The sequence below is a fragment of the Tachysurus fulvidraco genome, chromosome 5, assembly GCF_022655615.1.
Source record: "Tachysurus fulvidraco isolate hzauxx_2018 chromosome 5, HZAU_PFXX_2.0, whole genome shotgun sequence".
NCBI classification, from domain to species: domain Eukaryota; kingdom Metazoa; phylum Chordata; class Actinopteri; order Siluriformes; family Bagridae; genus Tachysurus; species Tachysurus fulvidraco.
Genome location: NC_062522.1, coordinates 13,352,393 through 13,370,563, shown reverse-complemented (window position 1 = coordinate 13,370,563; position 18,171 = coordinate 13,352,393). Strand labels below are relative to the sequence as shown.

Sequence of the window (18,171 nt, the reverse complement as noted above, 5' to 3'; positions counted from 1 at the left end):
GTTAGATATAGTTTTGGTGTTAAGGTGATAGTCTTAAATATGATCTCATGTGATATACAACAATTTTACAGTAAGTGGGAACTGTTCTTTGTTATTGAAGAAACTGTTATTGAACTGTAAAAAGTGTAAACTTGTCTTTTGCACAACAATTATATTATATTATACTGTAAATAACCTTCATACTAGAGCATTTCAGTTTCTACAAAAACTTTCCAGGAATATTTTGAGATTTTATTGTGTATCATATGTTTGTGCTTTTTGATGTAGAAAGGACCAATGAATGATTTCTTTATTGTCAGCTGTATCTGCTCTCTGTGTGAGAAATTTTTCTTTTCACTGATCTTGTTTAGAATTGGTCAATCGCCATCATCCCTTCCTGCTATCCTTAAACCTGATATCATGCCAGGACAGACTTCCCCAACCTCTCCATCATGGAGTGCCTCAATCCCCACTCAGCCATTCCACTTTCGTCTCCGTACTGAGCCGATTGACTGGCGGCGCATGGCAGCAATGGATGTGGACCGTGTGGAGAGAGAAACAGACATAAATGTGTTGCAGGAGTTTATCAGTGCCGTGACTTTCTGCACCGTGGAGAGTGAACGGTGTCCTCAGTGCCGATGTCCAATTGACATTACACTGCTAAACGTTCTGCGTATGTCCCAGTTCAGTACAGAGTATCTGCTGCACTGCCAGGAATATCTGAGCTCACAGGTGGCAGCGCTGGAGGAACGGCTGCAGAGAACTCTGTCCCAGACACTGCGCGAGGAAGAGGAGCGAGCACGACTCGAAAAAGAGCTACAGGAAGTCAAACTGGAGAGCAGGCGTAGGAAGAAACTTATCTCTACTCAACAGCTCCTTCTGCAGTCCAGTGCCAATAATTACCACAAGGTGAGTTCCTTTATATCCATAAATAAAAGCAAGCAACCTTATTTTGTCCTGGCTCTTTAATTCATTTAAGGTCAGATTATCTTAGGTCTCTCTTTTTTTTTTTAAATGTAGACATTAGGTTTTTTTATTTTTAATAACTGTATTTATAGATGACTGTTTGAATAGATAAAGCATTTAAATAAAGAAAAAACACACGTGATAAAAAATGAACATTTGAACTGATGTTTTTTCAGTATATGGCAGAAGAAAATATCTGTTTTACGTAATGCAACCCGTTGGTCTTTCTCTCCTTTTAGTGCCAGTTCTGTGAGAAGTCTTTCGTCAATTACTCTTACTTACAGTCTCATGTTCAGCGCCGGCACCCTGAGATCACCGATGCAGGTATAAAATACCCTTTCATTGTGTTCATTGTCAGACAGAGCAAACCGAGTTGGTATGAACATCTAAACTGTTTTTAAAACAATATGTCTTTTCAGTAGGCAGTTCTGCTTTAGCTGATGATAATGACACCATTATGGGGCAGTCATGGCCTAAGGGTTAGAGAGTCTGATTCGTAACCCGAAGGTTGCCAAAAAAAATTATAAATCAGTTCTCAAATTGTGCAATTGTGCCTACTGTGTTTGTTTTTCAGAGAGACATAAGAAGATGCAAGTGGAGCAGATGAAGAACGAACTGGAGGAACTAAAGGAGAAACTAAGACTGACTCAGAGTCGCCTCGAAGCAGAGAGAGAGTCAGATGTGTATCGGAGACAGCAGGTGGGTTTGAGCCAGCCCTAGAGAACTGTACCTTTTAACATGCAGTAACATACATATATGTATATATTGTACAGGAGATGGAGGAGGGGGACACGGTGGCTTAGTGGTTAGCACGTTTGCCTCACACCTCCAGGGTTGGGGTTCATTTCCCGCCTCCACCTTGCATGTTCTCCCCGTGCCTCGGGGGTTTCCTCCGGGTACTCCGGTTTCCTCCCCCGGAGAGATGCAAAGAGGAGGAGAAAAGGATGTTTCACGATAAAATCAACAGCCTGATAAACCTTCTTCAGTAGGAGTTTGAGCAAATAAAAAGCAAGATCATCTCCATAGAAGCTGTAAGTGTGTCGCATGCATTTACACATTACAGGCCATAGATGGAGACACATATCCTCAGATCCTAATATGACAGAACTGTTATTGGTCTGGGCGTGTATTCATGAAGATTCTTAGTGCTCCTAGTGACGGACTTCTAAGAAAATCCTTAGAAATGTGTTAGGAGTAGTGAGAAGGACTTTTAAGAGGTTTAAGAGTTTCTTAAGCAGAGGAGAAAATGGCCAAAATGATTACATTTACATTGTTTATTACATTTATAACATACAGTTGTTAGCACATCTCTACTATGATCGATCACAAACATAATCCCTGCACGATATAGGCTCAAATATCTTAACATAGAGACGTGCACTGAAGGCTTATAATAGAACAGATTTTAAAAGCACTCCTACTTTTTTTATCTAATTTTTCATTGGATGACCAGTCACAAAGGTCTTTGTGACACAAAGAATGTGTCATACCTAGTAATAATTGGTGGACACCATTACTGATAACAAACTGAAAAGATTAGACTTTTCTCCATGTTGTGGTGGGATGTAGGTTTCAAATAAAGAACGTGACAACTTTTGACTACTTGATTCAACAACTAGTCAAAAATTGTGACAGTCTTTACTCGAGGAAAGCTAGCTTTAGGACTAAGGATTTAGAGATTTTCAGGCAGACTAACTGTGTTGTAATCTCTGTGTTGCCCCTTACCCAGTATAATTGTAGGCAGATTTCATTTAAAATGAAAAATTACAGTACATTATTTTGTCAAACTTTATCTGTTGTCTTAAAGTAGAAATGAGGGGTAAAAAATTGTAATAATTAATTGTAAAAAGTAATAATAAGTAGTCTAGGAGTCTAGGTACATGAAAAAACACCCGAACCGTTCGGTTCGCTTGTCTCGGTTCGGTTCCTGTGTGCGTCGCACGGTTCGTTGCATGCGCAATGTAGCCCCGTGCTCAGTCTCGCCTCAGATAGTTTCGCGCGAACATACATATAGACAGAAAAAGTTGAGTAAGGAGTGCTGCAGAAATGGCAAGTGGAGGAGATATGATTATGGCCTTTGCTATTGTTATAGCCTCATTACATTATGTTATTACATTATATTATATATTTATGTTTAAAATATTTTGACTTGTTTAAAAGATAGCTTGTAAGAGTCCCTCTCTTTATCTTGAATTTTTTTTTTGTAAGAGCTACACTGAAGTTGGCAGTTTGATAAATGCAAGTTAATTTCAGTCTCTGTGTGCTAAAAAGGCACAAGTTCCTGTAGAGATAACAATACACATTCTCCTTTTTTGCCAAATAAACGAAAAGCATGTTATCATCAGTGTCTTCTCTCTTGCTGTATCAAAATCTCACCTAGCTTTTACTCAGAGATGGTCCCAATAATGTGCTTAAAGTCAAGTCAAATTCAGTTAGTGCATGATTACATTACAAAAATGTTAATGCTGTATCCTAAATTGTGGCTAATTAAGCTAACAAGCTTTATATTAAATGCTGAAGGAAATTTCTGGAGTGTTGAAAATTAAAAGAAAAAATTACAAGAACCGTACAGAACCGAAAACCGTGACCCTAAAACCGTGATACGAACCGAACTGTGGGTTTTGTGAACTGTGCCACCCCTACTGAAAACATATGACATGTTACACTGGCTTTCAAAAGCTTAATAATTCAAAAAGAGTAAAAAGTCTAAACATTGACTTGAATTTACTTTCACGTGGACTTTTCAGTGTTTGATCAGCAAAGCTAAAGACCAAGAAATCGTATTTCTTTTTCTATAGGCGTGGTCATTTTCACATATTTGTTATTGCATTATTACTCTAAAATAACTTTTTTGTGTATGTTGTTGTTACAATCAGGATAGGAGGGAAAATGCCTGCTTGGCCACTTCCTTAATACGAGCCTGAACACTAGAGTGCTTGCCACTCATTATGGAGGCGCCATCATAGGCTTGCCCAACCAGGTTACCGCGGTAATCTAGGCCATATCTTTCAAGAATATGGATTATTTTTCCTGTCAGTCCAGCAGCATCGAGACGCTCTGCAGCTTCAAAATATAAGAAGCTTTCCTTAAGTGCTCCTTGATAATAGTATCTTAGCACCAAAGAGATCTGGACCAAACGATGAAAATGTGCGCTAGATCCTTGTCTGACATCAGTTCAAAGAGCCAATCAACATCTTCCTTGTATTGTGTTGCATTGACAACAGACTAAAATAAGCTTAGTAAATTCTATTTAAACAATTCAATAGAATGAAATGTATCATGCAAATCGTAAAACAAACTTAAAACATGGAGTAATTGTGCAAACATTTTGGAGTTTATGTTTATTGTACCCAAGTAGTTTGAATTAAAACAATTTTAGGGATAACAGTGTATTCTTATCAAACGTGGTCTAAATTGTTTCTTTTAACTTGACAGGGATAACAGGTTTTTTTAAATGTCCTGTCTTATATACTTGTTAGTACAAGTATCACTTTTGAAATTAATATCTCCAAAGTTTAAAGCTGGAAGAACTGCTGCACTGCTGGCAGGTCTACCTATGAGCGCAATACGTCCTCTGCAAATGATCCAAAATGCAGCTGCCCGGCTTGTTTTCAACCTGCCAAAGTTCTCGCATACAACCCCGCTGCTGCGATCCCTCCACTGGCTTCCGGTAGCTGCACGCATCAGATTCAAAACACTGATGCTGGCCTACAAAGCCAAAAATGGATCAGCTCCCTCTTACCTCAAAGCCCTCATCATTCCTCGCACTGCACCCCGCAACCTCCGAACTACCAGCACTGCTCGACTGGTTCCACCATCTCTCAGGGTAAGAGGCAAGTATACTACAAGACTCTTCTCTGTTCTGGAACCAAGGTGGTGGAATGAACTTCCCCTAGAGGTCCGGACAGCTGAGTCACTGGCTATTTTCAAGCGGCAGTTGAAGACCTACTTACTCAGGAAACACTTCAACTAGAACTTCTTTCCTTATCTTTTGCATAAAAAAATACAACCTTTGACACTTTTTCATTGTAACTTTGAACAAATGTTTTAAACTCATGGTATCTTAAGTATGTAACCTAGTGAACCAGCATTAATGTATTCGATGTTAGAGATTTAGGCACTTATGTACATCGCTCTGGATAAGGGCGTCTGCCAAATGCTGTAATTGTAAATGTAAGAACTGGACTAACTTTAGCATAAGAAAGGGCACATCTCATCAGCATTTTTATGCCAGAAGGTATTGCATTCATGACAGTGAAGAACGTTTTCATAAGCTCTGTCTTCACAGGTTCTTTTGAAGATGCAGTGGAAGTGGAAGATTTGTGAATTTATACAGTATGTGAAGTATGGCTCCAGTTTTAGTGCTTATCCAGTTTAATGCCTATCGGCATATTGTTGAATACTGTGTGTTTGTGTTCCTCTAAAACATTTTTCAATTGTTAACTACCATCAGGGCTAAGCTAGCATCAAGCCATGCCTGTTTTTTGTTCTCAAGATGCAATGTGAATCTTTAAACAGATTCTTGTTCCGATTGTCCAGTCACTGCAGTAAGTGCTCTTAACATTTACCAGTGTTCAGCGCTTATAGTGTACTGTATACAGTAGTGTAACTGTTAACAGATATCAACTCCTGTTTTTTTTTTTATTATTACTATATTCGATCATTGCATCTTTTTTCTTCATTATAGATTTTTTTAGTATATGGGTTCTCTATTTTTGTCTGTATCCCAATAATTATTAAGTCATTAGTTCAGGTTTTGTTTGCAAACACATTAATTAGAGACATTAACAGATCAAACCACTAGCACATATAAAAGCTACATTATTATTATTACTGTTGTTATTATTATTATTATTATTAATAATAATAACGTTCATGCATTTTTTATTTATTTTAATTAATTTTTTATTCATATGAATTCACTTGAAATCTGTAGATAAATATTACTAATGTAATGATTTAATTAAATCAGAGATTATATTTTCTCTTTTTTATTTATTTGCAATACAAAGCCACATAAAATGTCCCTTAAATGCAGTTCAATTTAAATAGAATTATTCATTTTAATTTAAGTCACTTTCTGTGAAGCTAAACAGTACAACATATGCATGTAAGTGCTAATTAAAGAAGGCAAGTGACAGTTTTAAGATTTATAAACTTAGACTTAAACTTAAATGAAGATAAAATTGAAGAGTTCATTTAAGAACATTAAAGCCCTTCACCATGCTCCTGCTCTGCTGGCAGCTGAGCTCCATACGCTAGTGCCTGAGGTGACGGCCACGTCTGAGCTTCTGCGCCCGACTGTGGGTGGCGCAGTGAGCTCCTCGATGGAGGATAAGTCCAGGTCACTCTCTTCATCAGACACCTGCAGTGAGAAATACAACATGATGCAGCCACAATTACGCTCTTAATTCACTAAACTGATTAGCTTTTCGGCTTGGTTAGGATGAAACCAGCACAAAGTCTTCCTGAACTGCAATACAATGTACTAGTAAAAATGATGTGCACCAGTTGAACCAGTGAATTTATAATTTAACTGAAACAAAGGTTACAAACAAAAGCATTTTTTCCCAACACACTCACAAGCATACGCAAGAAAAGGCATTTGTGTGGATGAATGTTCAAACAAACTGTGCATTTTATGTGATGTTTACTAATAAACTGCATTTCAACAATATAGCTAAATGCTATTAGAACATGAGGGTTAATTTTCTTTAATGGTATTGGTGTGTTTTTCTGTACCGCCTGTTGTTTGATGATGGAGGGTCGAGGTGAAGGCTGAGAGGCTGGAGGCAGGACTCGTATTCCTCCTACAGGTTTTGTGATGCTCAGCTGCTTTTCTAAACTTTTTGTCAGCGTTTTGTCAACTGAACCTGAGACCAAAGAGAACAGAGAAGGTAGGTGAGCTTGACACTCCTACAAGCTATGAATAAGAGTGTCTCATAGAACTGACACAACCTGCTGTATCTCTAGTTCTCCCACCATGTGGTTTTTGTGTGTCTAATTCATCTGAATCATTGCTGTCTGACCAGCTGAACTTATGTTCTGCTCTCTGCTGTTCCTTTGTTGATGTGAGGTGGACAGAGGTGGACGGTTTGTCCCGGGAGCTGGTGATATAGGCACTGTCCTCGCCTGACTCATCATCATCCTCCTCTTCTGAGCTGAAGGGTGGAGTTCTGAGAGAAGGAAAGCATACATTAATCACACATCAACATTTGCTGATAAGACAAGGGAATATTGACCAAGGCCTGGCATGTATGATGTGTGTGAGGTGAAACACAGCACATTTTCCTCAGTGATCCGATACTATATGGGGTTTTTGATAATATATAGAGCGTGTTGTTTTAGATGGACCCGACAGCTGCTAAACTTTGGAACAAGCTGCAACAAAATGGTGAAAAGATAAATACAAAAAAAAGCCTGCCTTTCATAATATTAACACCAGATGGCAGCATTAACATGTAATAATGGTGTTCTTTTATACATTTTATATTTACATACATTTTCATAGGCAGCAAGTGAGACATGAACAGTGAAACAATATAAGAATATAAACAGTAACAATTTAGTTATCTGAATTATTTACTTTGTTTTGTATTTTGGGCAAAGTGTCTGTCTACGAGTGAAGGCTCAGATAAGGTTGCTATGAAACATGGAATATAAAAGCATTCAAATATTTCCCTTTTTTGTTCATTTGTTCACCCTCTATTCTGCTCCATTTCAATCTTATATATTATCCTGATCAGGGTCACAGCCTTTTCATAATTCTTAAGCATTCTTAATCTTCTCTTTTAATCTACATACTCTTTTGTTTATTTGTCCTCTAATGCATTTCACACCTTCCTCTGCTCCATCTTCTCTTATTCTTTTACTTTTTTTTATTTTGTTGAGATGAAGTCTACCTTCATGTCAGTCACACTGGGTATGCATATAGCCCTGATATGGTCATTGAGCACACCGGTGTTAGGGTCGCTGGAATTAACTTATGCTGCAAGTAAACACTCTGTGGACATCAGGACTAGCAGTGAATGAGAATTTTGATCATTTGCTGTCACTTTGCTGTTCAGTCTGATGTAAATCTTTAGCTACTATGAAGAGCCCTGCTACCGCTTCATAAGAGTCCAGAAAACTTTAACACAACAGGACAAATTTTCAGGGTAGGTTTAGTTGTATTCAGTGTATTTGTTCAGTTTTGTTGTACTTATGCATTGGAATAAAATTATTCATATTCTATTTGTATTCTATTTTATTCTCTGTTGATATCTCTGTGTTATCCGACTGACAATATTATAAGTTACAAAATAACAAGTTACTTGAAATAATTTTTCATGTCATAGATTTATATTATTGAGGTGTGTGTGTGTGTGTGTGTGTGTGTGTGTGTAGGGAAGCACCTGCTCTTCTTTTGCTGTGCTGGTCGAATCGATGTGGGTGCAGGTGCTTTGGAGCGTGGTGCAGCTGTAGGAGTCTGATGAAGCTCACGTTTCTGTGGGGGGTGTTTGGAGCTGAGCCGTCTAAGTTTGGGGCTTTGTTCTAAAACTGGACTACGAAGCTTCTTTCTCGCTAAAAAAAACAACCAAGGAGCAGAATTCATCAGAAAAAAAGCAGGACCATTCTATGTAACAATGAAGTTTATACAATGAAACTGCTTTGACTGCATAATATAATGTACTGTGTGCTTCTGTAGTGTTAATATGTGCATGTGTGGTGTGTTGTGTTCTTACGTATCGTGTGCCTGCTAGGCGTAGAGTTTCCCCGACTCCTCTGCAGCTCTCTCACTCTTTGATCTAGCTGGTTCTCAATGCTGAACCTCAAGTCATGCAAATGTGCTTTACTCCTAAAAGTCTGTTCTCGCTCATACATTAGTCTCTTAAAGGTCTGAGCAGAGATTCCCTTAGTGCCCTGAACAACACAACAAAGACTGTATCAACAATACAATAAATATAGAATGGCTTCAGCACATAATTCAGTACAATGAACATTAAAATAGTGACACTGTCTATTTTCTAATAGTGTCTGTAAACACATTCAGTAAGTGACTACACAAGGTACTTATGTACAACCCTAAATCAGGAAAAGTTTCGACAGCATGGAAAACACAAATGAAAAAAATAAAGTAATGATTTCTAAATTTACTTCTGACTTGTATTTCATTGCAGACAATGTGAATACAAAATTGCTTAATTTCATTTGTAAATATACATCCTTTCCTGTCATTCAGACCTGCAAAACATTCCAAAAAAGGTTGGGACAAGAGCAATTTAGGGCTAGTAATCAGGTAAATTGGTTTAATAATGATGTGATTTGAAACAGATGATGTCAACAGGTGATTGTAATTATGATTTGGTACAAAAGCAGCATCCAAGAAAGGTCTAGTCCTTTAGGAGCAAAGATGGGCCGAGGATTGCCAGTTTGCCAACAAATACGTGAGAACATTATTGAAATGTTTAAAAACAATGTTCCTCAAAGAAAGATAGAAAGACATTTGCTTATTTCACCTTCAACAGTGCATAACATAATTAAAAGATTCAAGGAATGTGGAGGTCCAAAAAGCAATTCCAAAAGCCAGGGTCTATCATGGTATGGGGTTGTGTCAGTGCCCTTGGCAAAGGTAACTTGTACTTCTGTGATGGCACCATTAATGCTGAAAAGTACATAGAGATTTTAGAGCACAATATTCTGTCTTCAAGAAGGCGTCTTTTCCAGGGACATCCATGCATATTTCAACAAGATAATGCAAAACCACATTCTGCACACATTACAAAGTCCTGGCTGTGGAGGAAAAGGATACAGGTACTTCTCCAATAGAGAATGTGTGGCGCATTTTGAAGCGCAAAATGCGGCAACGAAGACCCCGTACTGTTGCCCAACTTAAGACTTGTTTGCAGCAAGTATAAGAAAAAATTACACCTGAAACACTTAATCACTTGGTGTCTCCAGTCCCATAATGTCTTTTAAGTGTTGTGAAAAGGAATGGCAACATTACAAAGTGGTAAATGATTTACTGTCGCAACTTTTCTTGAAATGTGTTGTAAGATAATAGGAATTTTGTTTGTTTTTTTTAAAGAAAAAAAAAACAAAAAAATCAATAAAAATCATGAGGAACACAGTAAATAATGTTCTGTTGTATTGTCTGCAATGAAATACATCCATCCATCCATTTTCTACCGCTTATCCGGGGCCGGGTCGCGGGGGCAGCAAGTCAAAGTAAATTTAGAAATCACTACTTTTTTATTTGTGTTTTCCATACTGTCCCAACTTTTTCTGATTTGGGGTTGTATATGTACTGTACAAAATATATTACAGTGTACGGATGCACTACTAGGATTTAGTTTTATCTAGTAATCTTACCAGGTATCTAACATGTAAATGATGGCCGTTCACATACAGTAAGTTTGAAAAGTCCCACACCATTCATAAAACTCTTGCATGAATGGGTGTGTGAACAATTGTGTGCCCTGCAATGGACTAGCAACCCAATTACGTTTCTGCCTCATTCCTAATGTTCCTGCTGTGACCTACTGTACTCCATGCACCATGATCTTCAACAGGATTAAACACTTGAAGAATTAAGAAAGAATTTCAGTCTGAGTAAATGGTAGCAGGTATATTGTACAAGTGGGAGTATTTCTAGATTTTAGCTACTTATACCAGCTATTCATTACTAACCTATGTTCCCTGTGTATAGTTTTAATCCTTCATTAAATTCAGTGTATCTACCTTTCTTATTCCCGTCATCTCCAGTCTCTTCTGCAGTCTTTTCTTAATGATGGGTCTGAAATTCTGCACCAGAGTTCCTCTCTCTGGTTCCACTCGTGATGCAGCGAATACTTCCACATCTGACATGACAAGAATGTGAATAAACCTTAAATGCCTGCCAGTGATATTTTTTTAAATATAAATTGTTAAATACTTTAACAGTTTGCAAACTCATACTCTCATCCTTACCTTCTTCTTCTTCTTCTTCTTCTTCTTCTTCTTCGTCTGCAGAGTTCTGCTCAGCCATTTTTGGAAGTGACTCTAAAAAACCGGTGACAAAAAATCATATTTGCTGTAATACATTTTTATTCTGATTGTTTGAATTCCTATAATGTATTTAATCCTACAATAGTATTTAAGTAGATACTGTAAAACATCGTTGTTACAATATCATCGTTGTTACAATTTACTGTGTATAAAAAAATATATGAATGTAACTTCTTATAAATCAAACTATTCAAAAAGTCTGTGTTATTTTACCTGACAGTGATCTGGACATTAACTTCATTAACTGGAATGAAGAATAAAAACAGTTCGGTTCAATTACAATTTAGGGCTGAACATAACACGTAAAATGATGATAAAGATAGAATAATATTTTCAGGCAGGACGGTAACTTGCTCGCCTTCTCTTTCTGTGAGTGGATGAGTGTTTCTCTTTCTCTGAGCTGATTAGAGAGAGACTGAACCTGTTGCTTCAGCGAGTGCACACTAGAAATAGTGCTTTCCTTTACAGACGAGGCCTTCTGCAGCTTGTTGTTTTCAATTTCCAGCTACATTAAGCAAATACACAGTCACTAATTATCACAGCAATTTGAATCCTCAACATCTTTGTGATAGAACACTAGATAAATTTTCTTGTAATTCCTGGCAGCTTCACAAATCACATACAATCATGTACTCTCACCTTCACTTTCTCCTGCTGGTGTCTGTTCTGCAGCTCTTCAATTTTCTTCTTCCATTTATTCTTCTAAAAGACAGAACATTCTAGACGTGATCATCTAATCCTACCATGTTGAAAATTAAAGGTTGCAGCTCATGTACAGTAAGAAGAGAATCCCAGTAACTGTAGCACCTTCTGGAAGAGCCTTAAGAAGTCCCCGACCAGGTGGTTGATAACACCCTGCCAGTGGCTCCTGGCTCAACCCTTGTCTCTCAGCCTACTAAAGATAGGGATGTCGACTGACTGGTAAATTAAACACGGCCTAATTACTGCCAATCTCTTACTCAACCCAAACTCAAGCTCACACTCCCTCAACTAATTATTCATAAACAAGACCACAAGATACACAGATTTCTACATTTGGGAGAGGTTTTTTTTTTACCTGAAGGGGTATTTTTATCTGCATGCATTTCACCATTTTCCTTAAAATTTGCATCAGTTTTTTTTATAGAAGAAGAGAGCACAGCAATCAATATGAAAACAAACCATCTGCTCCTTCAGCTCTCTCTCTCTGATCCTCCTTTGTTCTTTCTCAATTTCATTCTGACCTCTTAGATTAGACATGTTTCTCTCTCTGCTCTCCAGCTCATGTAGTTTCTGTGCACACAAAACAACAAACACAACACTAAATGATTTTAGATTAATAATGTAATAACAAATATGTGAAAATGACCAAGCCTATAGAAAAAGAAATCCGATTTCTTGGTCTTTAGCTTTGCTGATCAAACACTGAAAAATCCAAGTGAAAGTAACTTCAAGTCAATGTTTAGACTTTTTACTCTTTGAATTATTAAGCTTTTGAAAGCCAGTGTAACATGTCATATGTTTTCAGGCCTTTCTAGATTCCTCACTTTATTATTTCTTATAAAGCTATCAGAATTCTGATATAATTTTTTTCCTCATCTCTACAAAATTTGGCAAAATAATGTACTGTAATTTTTCATTTTAAATTAAATCTGCCTACAATTATACTGGGTAAGGGGCAACACAGAGATTACAACACAGTTAGTCTGCCTGAAAATCTCTAAATCCTTAAGCTAAGTTTCCTCGAGTAACGGCTGTCACAATTTTTGACTAGTTGTTAAATCAAGTAGTCAAAAGTTGTCACGTTCTTTATTTGAAACCTACATCCCACCACAACATGGAGAAAAGTCTAATCTTATCAGTTTATCAGTAATGGCGTCCACCAATTATTACTAGGTATGACACATTCTTTGTGTCAAAGACCTTTGTGACTGGTCGTCCAATAAAAATTTAGATAAAAAAGTAGGAGTGCTTTTAAAATCTGTTCTATTATAAGCCTTCAGTGCACGTCTCTATGTTAAGATATTTGAGCCTATATCGTGCAGGGGTTACGTTTGTGATCGATCATAGTAGAGATGTGCTAACAACTGTATGTTATAAATGTAATAAACAATGTAAATGTAATCATTTTGGCCATTTTCTCCTCTGCTTAAGAAACTCTTAAACCTCTTAAAAGTCCTTCTCACTACTCCTAACACATTTCTAAGGATTTTCTTAGAAGTCCGTCACTAGGAGCACTAAGAATCTTCATGAATACAGGCCCAGACCAATAACAGTTCTGTCATATTAGGATTTGAGGATATGTGTCTCCATCTATGGCCTGTAATGTGTAAATGCATGCGACACACTTACAGCTTCTATGGAGATGATCTTGCTTTTTATTTGCTCAAACTCCTGCTGAAGAAACATTCTTAGGACGTCGATTTTATCGTTAAACGTCTTTTTCTCCTCCTCTTTGCATCTCTCCATTATCTCTCGGTCTGATGCTTCTTTTCTCCGCTGCTCCTCCATCTCCTGTAGAATATATACATATATGTATGCGACTGCATGTTAAAAGGTACAGTTCTCTAGGGCTGGCTCAAACCCACCTGCTGTCTCCGATACACATCTGACTCTCTCTCTGCTTCGAGGCGACTCTGAGTCAGTCTTAGTTTCTCCTTTAGTTCCTCCAGTTCATTCTTCATCTGCTCCACTTGCATCTTCTTATGTCTCTCTGAAAAACAAACACAGTAGGCACAATTGCACAATTTGAAAACTGATTTATAATTTTTTTAATTAAAATCAAATTAAAAGAGCCAAATGTAAGTATTAAACTGCTGTCTGGTGCTTCTTTGGTTCTAGCACTGAAGTTAATGCTTTCAGAATTTAAGGGCAAACTGCAGCTCCAGCTATTCATGTGTGAAGCATTACATACAGGTGCAAACTTCAGAACACACCGAGCCTTTCAATTACATTTTAGGGAACATTAGGCTGAATCTAAAGAACATTTGTGTTATTTTGTCTTTGCATTGACCTTTTAATAAGTTTGATATAGTGACAATAGTCAGAAATAAACCTTACTCAGACCGCATTGGACAAAAAAGACCCTTTACACACGGAGGACTTCGCTACTGTATGTCTACTGAATGTAAGATGAGTGGAGACTAGGATTATTTGGCAAAAAACCTTATATTAAGTGGTATCATTATTATCAGCTAAAGCAGAACTGCCTAATAAAAAGGCATGTTGTTTTAAAAACAGTTTAGATGTTCATACCAACTCGGTTTGCTCTGACTGACCCATTTTACACAGCTCAATGAACACAATGAAAGGGTATTTTATACCTGCATCGGTGATCTCAGGGTGCCGGCGCTGAACATGAGACTGTAAGTAAGAGTAATTGACGAAAGACTTCTCACAGAACTGGCACTAAAAGGAGAGAAAGACCAATGGGTTGCATTACGTAAAACAGATATTTTCTTCTGCCATATACTGAACCAACATCAGTTCAAATGTTCATTTTTAATCACGTGTGTTTTTTCTTTATTTATATGCTTTATCTACTCAAACAGTTATCTATAAATACAGTTATTAAAAATAAAAAACCTAATTTGTACATTTTAATTTTTTTTTTTTTTAAATCAAGTTTTTAATCTAAGAGACCTAAGATAATCTGACCTTAAATGAATTAAAGAGCCAGGACAAAATAAGGTTGCTTGCTTTTATTTATGGACATAAAGGAACTCACCTTGTGGTAATTATTGGCACTGGACTGCAGAAGGAGCTGTTGAGTAGAGATAAGTTTCTTCCTACGCCTGCTCTCCAGTTTGACTTCCTGTAGCTCTTTTTCGAGTCGTGCTCGCTCCTCTTCCTCGCGCAGTGTCTGGGACAGAGTTCTCTGCAGCCGTTCCTCCAGCGCTGCCACCTGTGAGCTCAGATATTCCTGGCAGTGCAGCAGATACTCTGTGCTGAACTGGGACATACGCAGAACGTTTAGCAGTGTAATGTCAATTGGACATCGGCACTGAGGACACCGTTCACTCTCCACGGTGCAGAAAGTCACGGCACTGATAAACTCCTGCAACACATTTATGTCTGTTTCTCTCTCCACACGGTCCACATCCATTGCTGCCATGCGCCGCCAGTCAATCGGCTCAGTACGGAGACGAAAGTGGAATGGCTGAGTGGGAATTGAGGCACTCCATGATGGAGAGGTTGGGGAAGTCTGTCCTGGCATGATATCAGGTTTAAGGATAACAGGAAGTGATGATGGCGATTGACCAATTCTAAACAAGATCAGTGAAAAAAAAATTTTTAAAAAAATTCTCACACAGAGAGCAGATACAGCTGACAATAAAGAATTCATTCATCATTCATTGGTCCTTTCTACATCAAAAAGCACAAACACATATATGATACACAATAAAATCTCAAAATATTCCTGGAAAGTTTTTGTAGAAACTGAAATGCTCTAGTATGAAGGTTATTTACAGTATAATATAATTGTTGTGCAAAAGACAAGTTTACACTTTTTACAGTTCAATTACAGTTTCTTCAATAACAAAGAACAGTTCCCACTTACTGTAAAATTGTTGTATATCACATGAGATCATATTTAAGACTATCACCTTAACACCAAAACTATATCTAACTACATCTGTTAGGCAGAATAAACTGCAGACAATCTTGTTAACAACATTAACTAATTTGCTCAGTTTAGTTTAGTTTAACAAAAACTAATCTGGTTGTTGGTCTGTCTTGGTCCAAATTATTCAACCTTACTGTATCCCAACTGAGACATATTCAAAGAAAAGTGGCAAATAAATAAATAAATAAATAAATAAATAAATAAATAAATAAATAAATACAAGAGTAACTTAAATGTACTTTAAAATACAGGCATGTAAGAGAGGAGAGCTGTTTTTAATCAGGCTGTCTGGAGTGCATGAGTACGAGAGTAAACTCTGACTAGACTTTTAAAGAACATCCTGGTTTGATCTAGTTTATTAAATAATTGACTATGATATAAACAGCCAAGCACAAATATACACCCTGTTATTATTTGCCTTACGTAGAATTACAGAAAGACAAAAGAAAAAAAAGAAAATTTCTAAATATATCTCCTGCCAAGAGTCGTTTTAATATTAATTTGAAATAACTTGAAAATAACCTTCGATAAATAGAACAGAATTTGAATATTTCATTCTGATTCAAGCTACGTTAGTACAACCCATATTTACTCCACAACACATTTGTTAAATCTTAAATTTCAGTATAGCATTGAAGCTGAACGGTGCATTACTGTTTCCATGGAGTGTATATAAACACTCGACAGTTCCTAAGCACTGCTGCGCCATTCTAAACCACTGACTCTCATTTCTAGACAACAAAATGTCTCTCCTTCAGTTTAGTTTAAATCACTGCATTTGAAATTCCACTCATATCTGTGCACGATGATTTAGTCTACAATGTTTCGGTAGTGTTTTCTACACCAAATGGGTTTAAAATCTGCATGAAAAATTAATTAGTAACCATTTTGTTTAAAATTGATTTCCTGGATCAATAGAACATTAATTGTTAGTTAAATGGTTAACACACTTGAGTTGAACTGAAGGAAAGATTAAATGCATTGTAATGATCAGGTCTGGTGTTTGAGAAACAAAAATCAATGTTTCATGGAAAGAAAAAAGGTTTCTTACATAACTGGAAACCTCATATTCTCAATTTCTTTTTTTTTCTTTTTTGTTTCAGTATCACTACAGTGTAGATTGATCATGAATTCTGATAATATACCAGAATATTTTAGGTTGAAATCCAATTCACCCTGATAAAGTTTAAGATAAAGACACACAATGGTAAGAATGCTACAGAAATCCCTCTACTGCTCTGTCTAATCTTGTTAGAATAACAAACTATAGAATAGTAAACTACTAGAATAGCAAAAATAGCAGGACTTGTACGACACAAGAACAAGAAACCGGGCAAGAAAAATCACCACTGACCCTTCGCACCTGCAAGAAATGCATTATCAGAACTGACAGTCATCACATCATCTGTATATATTACACACACTACTGCTGCTATATATTGTACAAAAAGCATATTGCACAATATTATTTGCTCTCCCACACTTTATGTACATAACTGATCAGTCATGTTCTGTATTCAAATTCAGTACTTATTCTGTCTATATTGTATCCCATTGTCTGCATTGTCTTGTATAGTTTGTATAGTATAGTGTTATTTATGTCTGTACTTTTGAGAGTCACAAACAGCTGGAACCAAATTCCTGTGTGTCAGCAAACTTGGCCAATAAATTTGATTCTGAACGTAGGGGGCGCTAATACTTTTGGAACGGTTTCATGGTAAAAAACATAATATATGTGTCCCAATACGTTTAAGCTCATATTTACTTTATTTATATATTTCATATATATATATTAATTTTCATTAATTTCCAATACTTATGAAATTGACTGTAATCTGGTTTCACTTCTAGCCTACAGCCTAACGGTAAAACAGCAGCATAACCAATGCTAAGCTACATGCTAACAACGTTACATTTACCAGGAGTCTGTGCAGCCAAGCTATTTTCCTCTAATAGCTATTTTCCTTTTATCGAAAAAATATCTTTTTCAACGGACGTGTCTTTTTAACATTATGGACAGTTTATGAAAACGGGGGTATAACGTTAATAAATATATCCTCTGGCAGCCGAGTGAAGTTTATACCTGGATAACTTACTGCACAGCTTTGTGTCTTCCCTCAGCTCCGGCTCTCTGCTGCACATTTCCCGAAGCAGCTGAGACTTTCAGCCCTGCTGCTCTGAGAAAGCAACAGTAAAGTTTTACAGCTAAGCATTCGAGTTTAAATTGAAATAGAGCAGGGTGTTACATCAGGAACACAGGAAACAGCCGGTCAAGGAGTTTTAGTTCCACTTTGGGTGGAGCAGCACAATGAAGCACAAACGGTTTCCTTGGAGACCACCGACGCTGGTTGTGTTCTATTAGGAACGTTTGTGTTCACTACGTACTGTACACTAGCTAGTAGTCAGGTGCGATTTGTTCAGAATTAGTGTAAGAATAGACTCTATACCCAGCTAATTCTTACACAAATTCTGAACAAATGTACTATAGAAACAAGCTGAGAAACGAATGTAAACGACACACACACAAAAAGAGAGAGAGAGAGAGAGAGAGAGAGAGAGAGAGAGAGAGAGAGAGAGAGAGAGAGAGAGAGAGA

The 18,171-nt window shown here is 37.1% G+C and overlaps 2 protein-coding genes across 6 annotated transcripts; one reads left to right on the top strand and one right to left on the bottom strand.

The window, feature by feature from the left end:
* The first annotated feature begins 359 nt into the window (after positions 1-359).
* Positions 360-1,748, top strand: LOC113642775 (cilium assembly protein DZIP1L-like). The gene is made up of 4 exons (XM_027146409.2): positions 360-888; positions 1,185-1,269; positions 1,520-1,644; positions 1,719-1,748. The coding sequence occupies exons 1-4, from the start codon at positions 400-402 to the stop codon at positions 1,746-1,748; spliced, it is 729 nt and encodes a 242-aa protein (XP_027002210.2). The 5' UTR covers positions 360-399.
* A 4,140-nt stretch (positions 1,749-5,888) lies between these two features.
* On the bottom strand, positions 5,889-17,944 carry LOC113642922 (cilium assembly protein DZIP1L-like). 5 transcript variants are annotated; one of them, XR_007140689.1, is made up of 16 exons: positions 17,661-17,944; positions 14,678-15,215; positions 14,274-14,358; positions 13,539-13,663; positions 13,303-13,464; positions 12,133-12,243; positions 11,611-11,673; positions 11,330-11,476; positions 11,185-11,215; positions 10,894-10,965; positions 10,666-10,787; positions 8,670-8,847; positions 8,340-8,508; positions 6,975-7,121; positions 6,688-6,818; positions 5,889-6,310 (listed from the first exon to the last, which is right to left on the bottom strand). XR_007140689.1 is itself a non-coding variant. In XM_047814343.1 (16 exons), exons 1-16 carry the CDS (start codon positions 17,717-17,719, stop codon positions 6,164-6,166), a joined length of 2,334 nt encoding a protein of 777 aa, XP_047670299.1. In that variant the 5' UTR covers positions 17,720-17,943; the 3' UTR covers positions 5,889-6,163. The 5 variants fall into 5 exon arrangements, 4 of the variants coding, with proteins under 4 accessions (XP_047670299.1, XP_047670295.1, XP_047670298.1 ...); XM_047814343.1 differs by having other exon boundaries at positions 6,928-7,121; positions 17,661-17,943; XM_047814339.1 differs by having other exon boundaries at positions 6,904-7,121; positions 17,661-17,942.
* Positions 17,945-18,171: the final 227 nt, after the last annotated feature.